Consider the following 11,733-nt stretch of genomic DNA (forward strand, 5'->3'; position numbering starts at 1 on the left):
GCCCCTTGCTTCCAAACCCATCCCAAGATGGCGGGTGAGTGGGGCTGGGCTGTGGGAGCGGTGGGCTGCTCCCTCCTCCCTCCTAGGGACGCTAGGGACCCGCCGACTTCGGCCATCCGCAGCCTCCCCTGCAACTCCTGTGTGTTTCTTGGTTTTCAGAGATCCCCCTGTACTTTGTGGACTTGCAGGAGGACTTAGACGACTGTAAGTATCAGTTGGGATGATCCCGCTCCTTCCTGTCCCCCTTACAGAACTGCAGGCGCGCAAAGCGCGGGGCGTGGAGCCACGGCCCCTGCCCTGGAGTAGGAACCTCAACGGCCGCACCCCCACTGCCTGCTGTGACTTGTGGCGGTCCTTCCTCACTGGCGCTGAGACGAGGAGCGCTCTCTTGGGGCTTGGGACTTGGGCTGTTCTTGGGAAACTTCGACTTCCTGTCACTGTCTTCTTCCCGGGCTAAACTGGCTACACCGGGAGGGGGAGTCCTGGGTCGGTGCCCTGCAGCGGGAGGAGGGTGGCTCCCATCCGTGGTCCTGGTCCTACTCCTGGGACCGGTAAGGAGGCAGTGCACTTTGGGAGGTCGCTCCTCTATGGCTGGCCAAGGTTTGCGTGGACTCCTCAGGGTCAGCTCAGTCCATTGGCCCCTCATTTATTTTCTTTTTTTTCTTCTGAAGTTTATTAGTGCACTTTATGTATATAATACAGTTACATTCATCATTGGGATCTTGTACCTTTACGTGATGTATCTTGGTTCTTATTTTTTTCTTATTCCCCTGCCCTTCACCCCATCCACCCTTCCCTGTTTACAAAGACTTTGTTTCCATTTTTTTCCTTTTCTCATATTTTTTAATTTCCCTTCTTTCCTTTCCCCTACCCCTCCCACTTTCCCTACTCCTTTAGATCTTTTCTTCCTATTTCACATTATCAGTTATACATTTCGATCTTTATTTACATTTTTAGTTTTCCACACCAGAGAAACTATTTGGTATTTACACATGTGTGTCCTATTTATTTCACTTAAGAGATGGCCTCAGTGTGCATCCATTTAGCTATAAATGACTCTAGGTTCTCAGTCTTTATGGCTCAGCAGTACTACATTTTATAGAAAAACCACATCTTTATCCAGTCTCCAGTTGATGGGCAATTGGGCAGTTTCCAATACAAACTGTGCCACTATAAACATGGGTGCACATATTTTGCTGTGATATGATTCTTTTAATTCTTTTGGAAAAATACCCAGCAGGGGGATATCTGGGTCAAATGGGACTTCTAATCCTAGTTGTTTGAGATATCTCCATATTGATTTCCACAGTGGTTGTACCAGTCTACACTCCCACCATCAGTGGAGAAGGGTTCCTTTCTCCCTACAACCCCACCAGCATTTGTTATTGGTTGACTTCATGATAGCAGCCATTCTTTCTGGGGTAAGGTGGAATCTCAGTGTGTTTTCATCTGAATCTCTTGAATGACCAGTGATGTTGAACATTTTTTCATATGTTTATTTGCTGGTTTTACTTGTTTGAGAAATGTCTGTTCATTTCAGATGCCCATTTTTGAATGGGGTCTTTATATTTTGGGGGGTCTGATTTTTTAAAGTTCTTTATATATTCTACATAGTTCTTTATCTGAATAACAGCTGGAACCCACTTGTAGGTTGTCTCTTAGCTCTGTTGGTTTCTCTTGCAGTGCAGAAGCTTTTTAATGAGACCCCAGTTGTTGATTCTTTGTGCTAGTTCCCATGCTACTGAGGTTTTGTTCATAAAGTCTTTTCTGTGCCAATGTCTTCCAGAATTCTACCTAATTTATCTTCCAGCAAGTTTTCTGTTTTAATATTTAGATCTTTAATCCACTTTGATTTTAGTTTAGTGCATGGCAAAAGATAGAGGTCTAGCTTTAATCTTTGGCAGGTTGAAATCCAGTTTTTCCAACATCATTTATTAAAGAGGCTATCTTTCCTCATGAGGCTATCTTTCCTCCAGTGAGGATGGTTGGCTCCTTTGTCAAAGATCAGGTAGCTGAGTATGTCTGGAGTTGTGTCTGCATCTTCTAATTTATTCCACTCATCCTTAGGTTTGTGCTTTGCCAAGTACCGTGCTGTCTTTATCTCAGTTTGCCCCCTCATTTCTTGGGTGGGATTTTCCTCTTTCCCCTTTCTGCCCTTACCTTTTCTTTTTTTTTTCTTTTCTTTTTTCTTTTTTTTTTAAATTTTCTTGAGACAGCTCTAGAACTCACTGTGCTTCCTAGGCTAGTCTCGAACTCACAGCAATCCTCCTGCCTCAGCCTCCTGAGTGCTGGGATTACAGGCGTATGCCACCATGCCCGGCTTGCCCTTCCATTTTCTTTGGAGTCATTTTAAGGACTAATAGCTGAGGGAGATGTCATCCTCAGAATCCTGGGAATACAAATGCCTCTTTGTAGTGAATGTAGTTCCTATCCATTTAGCAAACATTTTGAGCACCTACTTTCCCCAGCTAGGATATGTGTTAGGCCTTACAAAGATGAATTAGAAACATTCACAGGTCGGGGAGACCAGAGATGTCACAGAAAATTACCAGTCTAGGGTTTTTTTGTGTTGTTGTTTTTTTTGCTGGTGAAGAAGGCCTATATATATCACCAAAACAGCTAACAGTTATTTGGGGCTTCCTGTGTCCTAGTCAAGTGTGGTACTTCCTCTCATCTTTTCTTCCCCATCTGCCAGTTTCCTAATTGGGAGAGTTAGTGTTCACTGAAAAGATAGTATAGACAAGGGACTGTTAAACCTTTTACCTTGTCTCTTTTAAGAGAGGGGCAGTTTTATTAAAGTAGCATGACACTTGAAGGGACAAGAGAAGTCAGTGATTCCGCGTCCTGGTTCTGGAGTTAGATGACTGTGGGTGGAATTCTGTGTCACTCCATACTGGTAGTGTGATCAGTCTAAGCCTCAGTGACCTTGTGTGTTCAATGGGTACAACAGCATACCTCAAGGAACTTTGTAGGAATTAAATGAATGAATAAAGGATAACATGAAGCCTTGGGCATAGTGAACGCTCAGTAAGCAGATGCCATTATTATTAGTATGATCATTACTAATAAGTGTTTGACATTCTTGAGCCAGGTACAGTGTAGGCCCAGTCATGGAGCTGAATGTTCCATCTAGTGCACACCCTCAGATCAAAGGAAAGAACTATTTCCACTGTGTGTTAAGTTGAGCTGCAGTCAAGGTGCCTCATTTACAGATTTGATATTTGGCCTAGCTAGAAAAGCTGTTTCTAGCTGTTTCGATTATTGCAACAACCCCAGCTCAGTGGCTTCAAAGCAACAGTATTTTAGTTTTTTCTTACAGTTCTGTGGATTGACTGAATGGAGCTCCTGCTTAAAATCTTCTCAGCTGGGAGTCTGATAATGTAGATGGTCCAAAAGGGCATCTTTCCACTAGTGCCTCCAGTCCTGGAGATCTGTGGGACTATAGGTGCCCTTTCCACTTGGCTCGATCAGCCTTGTCATGGCCTAGTGGCCATAGGGAGTGGAAGATTTTGCTGGCAGCTAGCTATGTTTAGGCCTATTTATTTATTTATGTGTGTGTATGAAAGGGAAGTAAGAGATTATATAGAAAAACAATTATGATTTTTACTATGACCCTATTTGAACAAATATTAAGTCTGTGGGACTTGTAATAAAAAAAGGCTTAAATACTCTTTGAGAAGACTGAAGACTTTTCCTAATAAGGAAGAAAACCATCATTAAGGATCTGAACATAACCATACCTTGAGTAGGACAACTCTGGGAACCTCATGGAACTTCTGGTTTGGGCTGGACTGGGAGCTGTGAGGTACTGCATCTTGCCACGTTGCAGTATAGTGATGTAGGAGCCATAATAAGAGGCCCCCCTACCCTAATTTATGCTGCCTTAGGTCTCACCTTACATGTCACTGTGGTGGTATTTGGAGGCATTATTCACACCATCATTGACATCAAGAACTAAAGTACTGTTACTCACTTCTTGGCTCTGTGTTAGCTTGGGTGGATCATTCACCCATTCTGTCAATTTCTTTGTCTGGAAAATGGCATAAGAATAGAAGAAGCTGCATTATAGGATTGGCATTGGGATCAGATGGATACCATGCAAACCATTTTAGTTCACTGTCTGGCATTATCAATGTGTATTGTATTCAATACTTTATATTCATCATTGATGCTGCATTTTCATATAAAATATTCTGGTTCAGCATCAACAGCTACTACTCTGCAAGGTAGGGTTGAATGATAAAACTGAGAATCAGGTTAAATAACTTACTAATGTGGCACAGTTCATAAATGGTACAACTGACATATTCTGTTGCTTCTTACTCTTGTTCTTTTTATTTTACCATCCAGATCAACTTTACAAATACTCTTTAAAAAAAAATTTTTTTTTTAGTGTTTTTTGTTGAGATAGGGTCTTACTATGTAGTTCAGACTGGCCTGGAACTCCCAGTGATCTTTCTACCTCAGCATCCCGAGCACTGGGATTCTAGAGTGCTGCAGTTGTACGTGTTTGCCTCAACCCCTTGCTCTGTTCTGTTGTTTGTTTTTGTTTTGAGATGAGATCTTCCTGTGTTGCCTAGGCTGGTCTCGAACTCCCAGACTTAAATGTCCCCCATTCCCTACCTTCAACCTCCTGAGTAGCAGGGGTTACCGATGTGTGCTACCAAACTTGGGTACAAATATTCTTAACATAATGTTTGGGGCATGGATGTCAGTTTGGGTGGTTCTTACTGCCTGTTGTCTCTTTGGGCATTTTTGTCTAAATGACGCAATACTTCTTGGTTTAGTATGCAAGTCCCTTTGGGCAGGGACACAGGGCATTCTTTTTATTATTCAATGACCTGCATGATCTAGGTGCTTAGTTAATGTGGTTACTGTTAACAATAATGGATTCCTAGGCTTGTCTGATTTACTTTGTGCTTCTTGATTAAGTTTGGCTAATTTCAAAAAGAAGCTGTAATGAATGAATGCCTTGTTTTTTTAAATCATTCAGAGTCTTCAGGCCATCGCAGCACAGAAAAGATTTAATTTTAGAGAATTAACTTGCTAAACCAATCTAAATTCCTTCTCTTGAGAGCAGAGAGTATGGGGGATGGCTTGGCATATTAGTTTTTTTACGGGATTGTATGTTGAAAGTAGAGCTCAGAGTATGCCTAAGGGTCTTGAGGTCTGTGAATGTCTGGATTCACTTAAAACAGATGGAAGCTAGAGAAACGTTACTGTTTGTAAGGTTTGCTTGGTGATTTAGAATTTAAATGTATGTTAGTGATGGATGAACAGAAAATGAGAGAAATCTATTGCAGATATAATGAGACCAAAGAGACCTATCCACAAATACAATGTGTGATTGTCTCTGGGTCTTTAGTTGAGCAAATCACCTATAAAAAGACATTATTGGGACAGTTAGGGAGCATTGTACTTGGACTATTAGATAAGAATTATTTTGCCAGATGTAATAATGGTGTCACTTTTTTTCCTAAGGAAAAAGAACAGAGACAAACAAGCATTCATAAATGAAATGATTTGATGTGTGAAGTCTGCTTTCATATACTGCAACAAATAATAAATGAACAATAAACGATTCCTCTGAAAGAGGAATCAATGGAACAAATAGTGGAACGTTGATATTCTGGAAGCTGGTTTCTGGAGACTCTTCTCTATTTTTGCATATGTTTGAAAATTTCTGTAGTAGAAGGGTTTAAAAAATGAGATGAAAGGGTCACATATGATCAAACATCTACAGGAGAGTCGGAAGGCTGGATTTCAATTCTCAAGTCATACAAAGTTATTTGTAAGGTGCATTAAGCTTCAAAGGACTGACTCATAAAATATATTAGTATTTGGGGGACAGTATTTCTTTTCAATTGCTTTCTTTTCAAGAGATATTTCTGAAAGAACTTGGAAGAGGGTATACTTCTGTTTATGAGAAAAGTGAGGCACCATCAAATGATATCTGGACATTTAGTGAAAATAGGATTACCTATGCCAGTGAAATAGAGATGGAAGACATCTTCCAGAGCAAAAAGCATTTCATTTCACCTGCCTACTTTGTTCCATGTTTGTAAAAATGTTCTTTTCAAGGACTGCAACCATCTATGTGCCTCCAAGGCAGAGTTAGTGAATTAATTTGAGCTATAAACAAAGCCACTGAACTTTTTCTCTGAACAACATAAACTTGAATCTAAGGTTATCAGTTATGTTTATAAAAATCTTCTTGTCAAGTAAAATAATTTGAATAGGACTAGGAACTAGTATTCTAATTCTCCTTTTTTCCGTGCTGAGAACCGAATTTGGGACCTTGCACTTTCAAGGCAGGTGGTGGCACCACTGAGCTAAGTCCCCAGCCCACTATTATTCTGATTCTTAAGAAATAGAACAAAACTATTAAATTGTTCTCTGTATGAAACTGTTTTCTTAGTGAGAGATGGTTATTTTTTTTTTTCTGTAAAGGATCGGGTAGTAAATACTTTAGGCTTTTCAGGCCAGAAGGTCTTGGGTGGGACCTCTCAGTTCTTCAGTTGCAGCCTGGAAGCAGTTATAAACTACGTGTAAAAAAATGGTCGTGACTATTGCCTAGTAAAACTTTATTTATAAACACAGGCGTTGGGTTGAATTTGGCCCACAGGTGGTGGTTTACAGATCCCTGCTCTAAATCAAACTTGGTTTCATTCTATTAGAGCTGCTACGTGTGTCCATGAGCCATTATGTCTTTGAATGAGCCTACTGAATAGGGTATCTTTGCCCTAGGTTTAGTAAGTAGAGCTTAGCTTTGTGTGAAGACCACCCTGGTTTTTAATAATCCTTGACAAGTTGCATATACTTGACGTCTTATCTTTCCTGTGATTGTTGAGGATAAAATATTCTTTTAGTGGGAGGAGAAGGATAGGCAGCCAGTGTCAGAGTAGTGGAAGCAGAACAAGCTTTGCTCTCCTTCTGTCCTGATGCATTTTATTTGGTTGACCTGTATTTTCCATTTCCTCTCAGGTCAGTGGAGGAGTGTCAGAAATTTCCTGAAATTGTCTCTGTTCAGAAAAGAATTGTAAATGACTTTTTTCATCACAAGATTGCTTCATAAAATTAAAACAAACAAACAAACACTTTTAAACAGGAATTTTGCAACAGAACCTAACTAATGAATGTGGTTTTGACCTTCAAAATGCCAGTTTTTTCTTAACCCTGATGGGGAAAAAAAAAGAGGTGAGGGTATGTGGTTGGCTTCCACATTTGGATAGTTCACCCACATAACAAAAGCTTCTCCTACTTCTCCAAGACGCCACATCTGGGAGGTGCTGAGAATAGAGGCAAGAGGAACCTTTGGGCCCAGCTTCTGAGCTGCTCCCAGCACCGAGGGGCAGCAGATGGCAAACATGGTGCAGAGGTAGTGTGTCTGAGGATCAGGCCGGAGAGTGAGCCGAGGATTGGGTCATCGAGAAGGCAGTGAGTGACTCAGTCTGCCAGAAGGAGGAGGGGATGTGACATGGCAGCTGGGTCAGGTCCAGGAAGGTGATGGGCATTGTAGGCAAAGTGTGCACAGAGGTTAGAGTTTGAAGACAGCCTGCTTTGCCTGGGGCCTGTCAAGAAGATGGGAGATTTGGAGATAAGGGGCACAATAGCAGAAGAGTGGAGTTAGCACTGGGAGCTATCAGTGAAGAATCTGTCCCACTAGCCAGTGGAGTTTAAAGTCTGGTCAGGAGGCAGTAAGAAGTCCCTAAATTTTTTGCTTGAAGTTACCTCTTAGGAACCTCAGGCAGTGGCACAAAAGCTTCCATTTCTTTAGGACTGATGATGTGACAAAACTCTGTTCTGAGTGCTTCTAGTAATTGAACAAGTATGAAAACCCTATGGGGGGCAAGTATTTTTAACCCCATTTCATGGCTGGTCAAGGTTCACAAGGGGCACGGACTTGCCCAAAAATAACACAGCTAACAAGTGGCAGGGATGAAATTTAAATGAGGGACTCTGGCTGTCGAATTTCTGTTAACTGGCTGTCTTTGGAGAACTCATCCATTCATACCTTCATGCATGCATTAATTGATAGGTCTGATATTTTTTTTAAGGACCTAATAAGTCTCAGGCATTATGTGAGATGTTGTAAACACAGTGAATAAAAACAAACCTGGTTTATCCTGTCATGGACCTTTGAGTCCAGCAGCAACGATGGAAAACATGAACAAGGGAGGTAATTTCGGATTACATTAGGTGCTGTGAAAGTTTAATAGCAGGCAAATGTGATAGTGCTTGCACAGTGTGACTGGAGGGATGCAGGTGCTGCTCGCATTGAGTGGCCAAGGGAGGCTTCTTTGGGTCTCTAAGAGGTGCTCTAGAGTTGAGATTTGAGTAAAGATGGAGATTTTTACATGAAGAGCCAGAGGAAGTGGCGGGGAATAGAGGGAAGGCTTGTGTATAGAGTTCAGTGAGTGATAGACACTAAAGGTTGGAGAAGTAAGAGGGGCCATACCATGCATGGCCTTTAAGTCCATCTTAAGATGAAGTGTCTGCCTCCCACCCAGTGTTGGGTATGAAACTCAAGGCCTCATACATGCCAGGCAAGAGCTTTACCACTGGGCTACATTCCCAGCCCTGAAGTATTTACCTTTTTTTCAAGGAGTTGTGGGTAGTCACTGGAAAATTTTAGCCAAGGAAATGACTAGAGCTGAGTTGTGATTTTTAGAAAGGATGGACCGGTAGAGAAACAAGCTAGAAATGGGATGCCCAGTGTGTCCTGAGATCCTGGCAAGGAGAGTAGGGCCCCAATAAAGGAGATAGGCATGAGGGCAGGGAATGGGGTTGATAGTTCTTTCTGATGATGAGGGAAGGTTCAGTTCAGAGGTCCTATGGGAAGCTTTTGTTAGCTACCCTTGTTCCCTTCTACCCAGACTGTGTTAGGTACCCATTCTCTTTGTTTCCTGAATGCTCTGTCACCCTGTGGCAGCATTTGAAACAGGCATGGCCAGATGTCTTTCTTATGCATTAGAATGAGATGTGTCTATCTTGGAGCACTGTTGTCTGGTGTAGTGAGTGGCATCAGGCAGTACACGGGAAGTGTGTTTTGGGTACTGGGGTAGAATGGATGGAATTCATGTTTCTGTCCAAGACACTTAGTTTTGTGGAGCTTACAAGAGATCCTGGAGGCACTGTCTGGCCCTTGAAGATCCTCTCATAAGCCTAGTTCTAGAGCACTGTTAGGACTGGATATTGGACCTGAGAGTCCTTAGTGTGGGTGTAGTTGGAGCCCTGGGAGTGGCCGAGAGCTATTGATAGTGAGTGTTGGAGGATGAGAAGATAAAAGGTGTGATCTCTGAGCAGCAGAGCTTCTAGTAGTTAGCTGTAGAGGTGAGAAACCAGCAAGAGGCCCTTGAAGCTAAATTTTTGTTGAAGGTGATTATGTCATTTGCCCCAGCGAGAGCAGGTAAAATAAGGACTAAAGACAGGCCGTGGAGCTTGGCATTTGGGAGATCTCCATTGACCTCAGTGAGAAATTATCAGCACAGTGAAGGAGCAGAATCCACTCTGAAAGTGCTTGGGAAGGCACTGGAAGTTTGAGACAATGTGGACTGTAGCCCAGTTATTCACTGGTCACTCACTGAGCACCCACTATGTTCTGGGCAGCAGCTAGGCATTGGCACTTTGGGAAATAATTATTGTTTGCTTGCTTGCTTTTTTGCTCTGTCTCTGACTATCTGTCTGTCTTTCTCCTTCCTTCCTGTTCTCACTCCCTCCCTCCCTCCCTGGGTCCTCACTGTGTAGTTCAGGCATATCTTGAACTCATGGTAGTCCTCCTTCCTCAGCCTTTGAGATTACAGGTATGTGCTACCAGACCCAGTTGGTTACTACTTTTGGGGCTTCTGCTTTTGGCAAGAGAGAGCATATTCTTTCAAGAAGAAGATGGATAGGGGTAGTATTTTTTATGTATGGAAGATTCTAGGACACATTTGTTCTCTTTGTGTTTACTCTGGAAACTGTAAAAAATTTTTTTGTTGATCTAACAATTCTCTGAATTATATGGCTATCAAATTGAGAAACATGTTCTCAAAAAGACATGTTCATGTTACTACTATTCTTAAGAGTCAGAAAATGGAGTCTACTCAAATATTCATCATGAATAGCTTGAATTACAAAGTGGAGTTTGTTCATACAAGTGAAAACTATGCAGCTGTAAGAATGAATGGTCTACAGTACTGTTGAACAATATGGATGAATTTCACAGGCATGTGTAAGAGCCAGACTCAGAAAGGTATGTACTGTGTGATTCTGTTTACAAAATGCGAGACCAGCAAAGCTACTAGTCAGGAGGCTGTAGAATGGTTACTGTAGGTGAGAAGATGAGTGGAAAGGAAGCCTTTGTTAGTTTTGGAGATGCCGGTGAAATTCTGTTGTTTGCTGTGAGTGCTGACTACACAGGTGTGTTCAGTTTGTGAATATTATCTGGCACACTTATTTGCACACTTTTTGCATATATGTTATACTTTGATGTTTAACAAAAGATGCAATTTTTAAAATCAAGGCAAAGGGGAGAGTGTAATTGTAGCCCGAGGGGCAGGAGTCAGAAGGGGAAGGATGGTGGAGAGCTGGAGAGGCAGAGGACCCTGACCATGTGAGCCGTGAAAGCGCTCAGTGTCTCTGGAGGAGTTTGCATCTTCCTAGGAAGAAGATGATCCTTCTAGCAGTTTGGCCAAGGTGAGTGATCAGTAGAGAAGTGATTTTATTTTGTCAGCATTACCTGATTATTTCAAATATTTTGAACAGTAGGAAAGGAGACCCCTCCCACATACCCAAAAGGCTGTTGGCTTTCTTCTGTCTCTAGTTTTTTCCTTTTTGAATCTGCCTCAGTCTGACTAGAGAACTCACTGCATTTAAGTGATATTGTTCCATTCATCAGTACTGTGTCAACTGGCACCCTCATCTCCTTTTCTGCCCCCTAACTGGGTGAGCTGGCAGGAAAATTGAGGTGTGTAATATCACAGCTGAGCATATGAACTGCTTTGAGGTGCAGAGTTCTCACCTATCAGGTGACCCAAGTAAATGTTTCCCATTGACCACCAGTGTAAAAGTAAGAGTCATAAATAATGACAGGTTTTGGAAGCTGTGATTAAAGCCACAGATCAAAGAATTTCCATGTATGCATGGTGTAGAAAGGATGGCTGCTTATGAATTAAGTTGGTCTTTTCATCCAGCCCATTGTGTAGTGCTAGTAATAACCGTCAGTGGCCTTCAAAGGTTTGTAATATAAAACATTATGCATTGGATAGATCTGCTCATATGAGAGCTAATAAATCAGCGAGCATCTTGTTAGAGAATGACACTTATAAAGAAGAAGTTTGCCTGTGCAACTTGCCATTGAAATTTAGTTAAGTCAACAAGGACCTGCATTGTGTGGAGCCAGTTTCCCGACAAAAGCAGGTGAAGATTCAAGTGTTGTTCATCTTTTAGATGGGCCAGTTTGTCTACTCTAGCTGGCAGAAGTGTCCCAATTTAAAGTTTACATTAGTACTTTAAGCCTGTTAGAACAAAAACCACTTTAAATAACAGTATAGGAAGGACTTACTCTGGTTCCCCAAAAATCATTTAAGGTCTTACAAAGAGTATTGTTCTTTGGAGAACAAAAAATGGCTAATAAACTCTCTAAAAGTAATTATTTCTATAAAATCTGTATTTTCTCATTCTTTTTTTTTTTTTAAAGTAGTTTTGCAGGTGAGGCTAATCTGTCTTTTGACTACCACCAGCTATTCTTTT

General features: G+C 41.7%; 1 protein-coding gene across 2 annotated transcripts in view; it reads left to right on the forward strand.

Annotated features, from left to right (window-relative positions):
- The first annotated feature begins 6 nt into the window (after window positions 1-6).
- LOC104865314 (serine/threonine-protein phosphatase 4 regulatory subunit 1-like) overlaps window positions 7-11,733 on the forward strand; it is an 82,873-nt gene continuing 71,146 nt past the window's right edge. For both annotated transcript variants that reach the window (XM_010628776.3, XM_010628777.3), the window contains exons 1-2: window positions 7-34; window positions 160-204. In XM_010628776.3, the coding sequence (XP_010627078.1) occupies window positions 28-34; window positions 160-204 (52 nt within the window). In that variant the 5' untranslated portion in view covers window positions 7-27. The remainder of the gene's footprint in view (window positions 35-159; window positions 205-11,733) is intronic.

This window comes from Fukomys damarensis, unplaced genomic scaffold, assembly GCF_012274545.1.
Source record: "Fukomys damarensis isolate Sample0158 unplaced genomic scaffold, DMR_v1.0_HiC HiC_scaffold_22, whole genome shotgun sequence".
In the NCBI taxonomy this organism is placed as follows: Eukaryota; Metazoa; Chordata; class Mammalia; order Rodentia; family Bathyergidae; genus Fukomys; species Fukomys damarensis.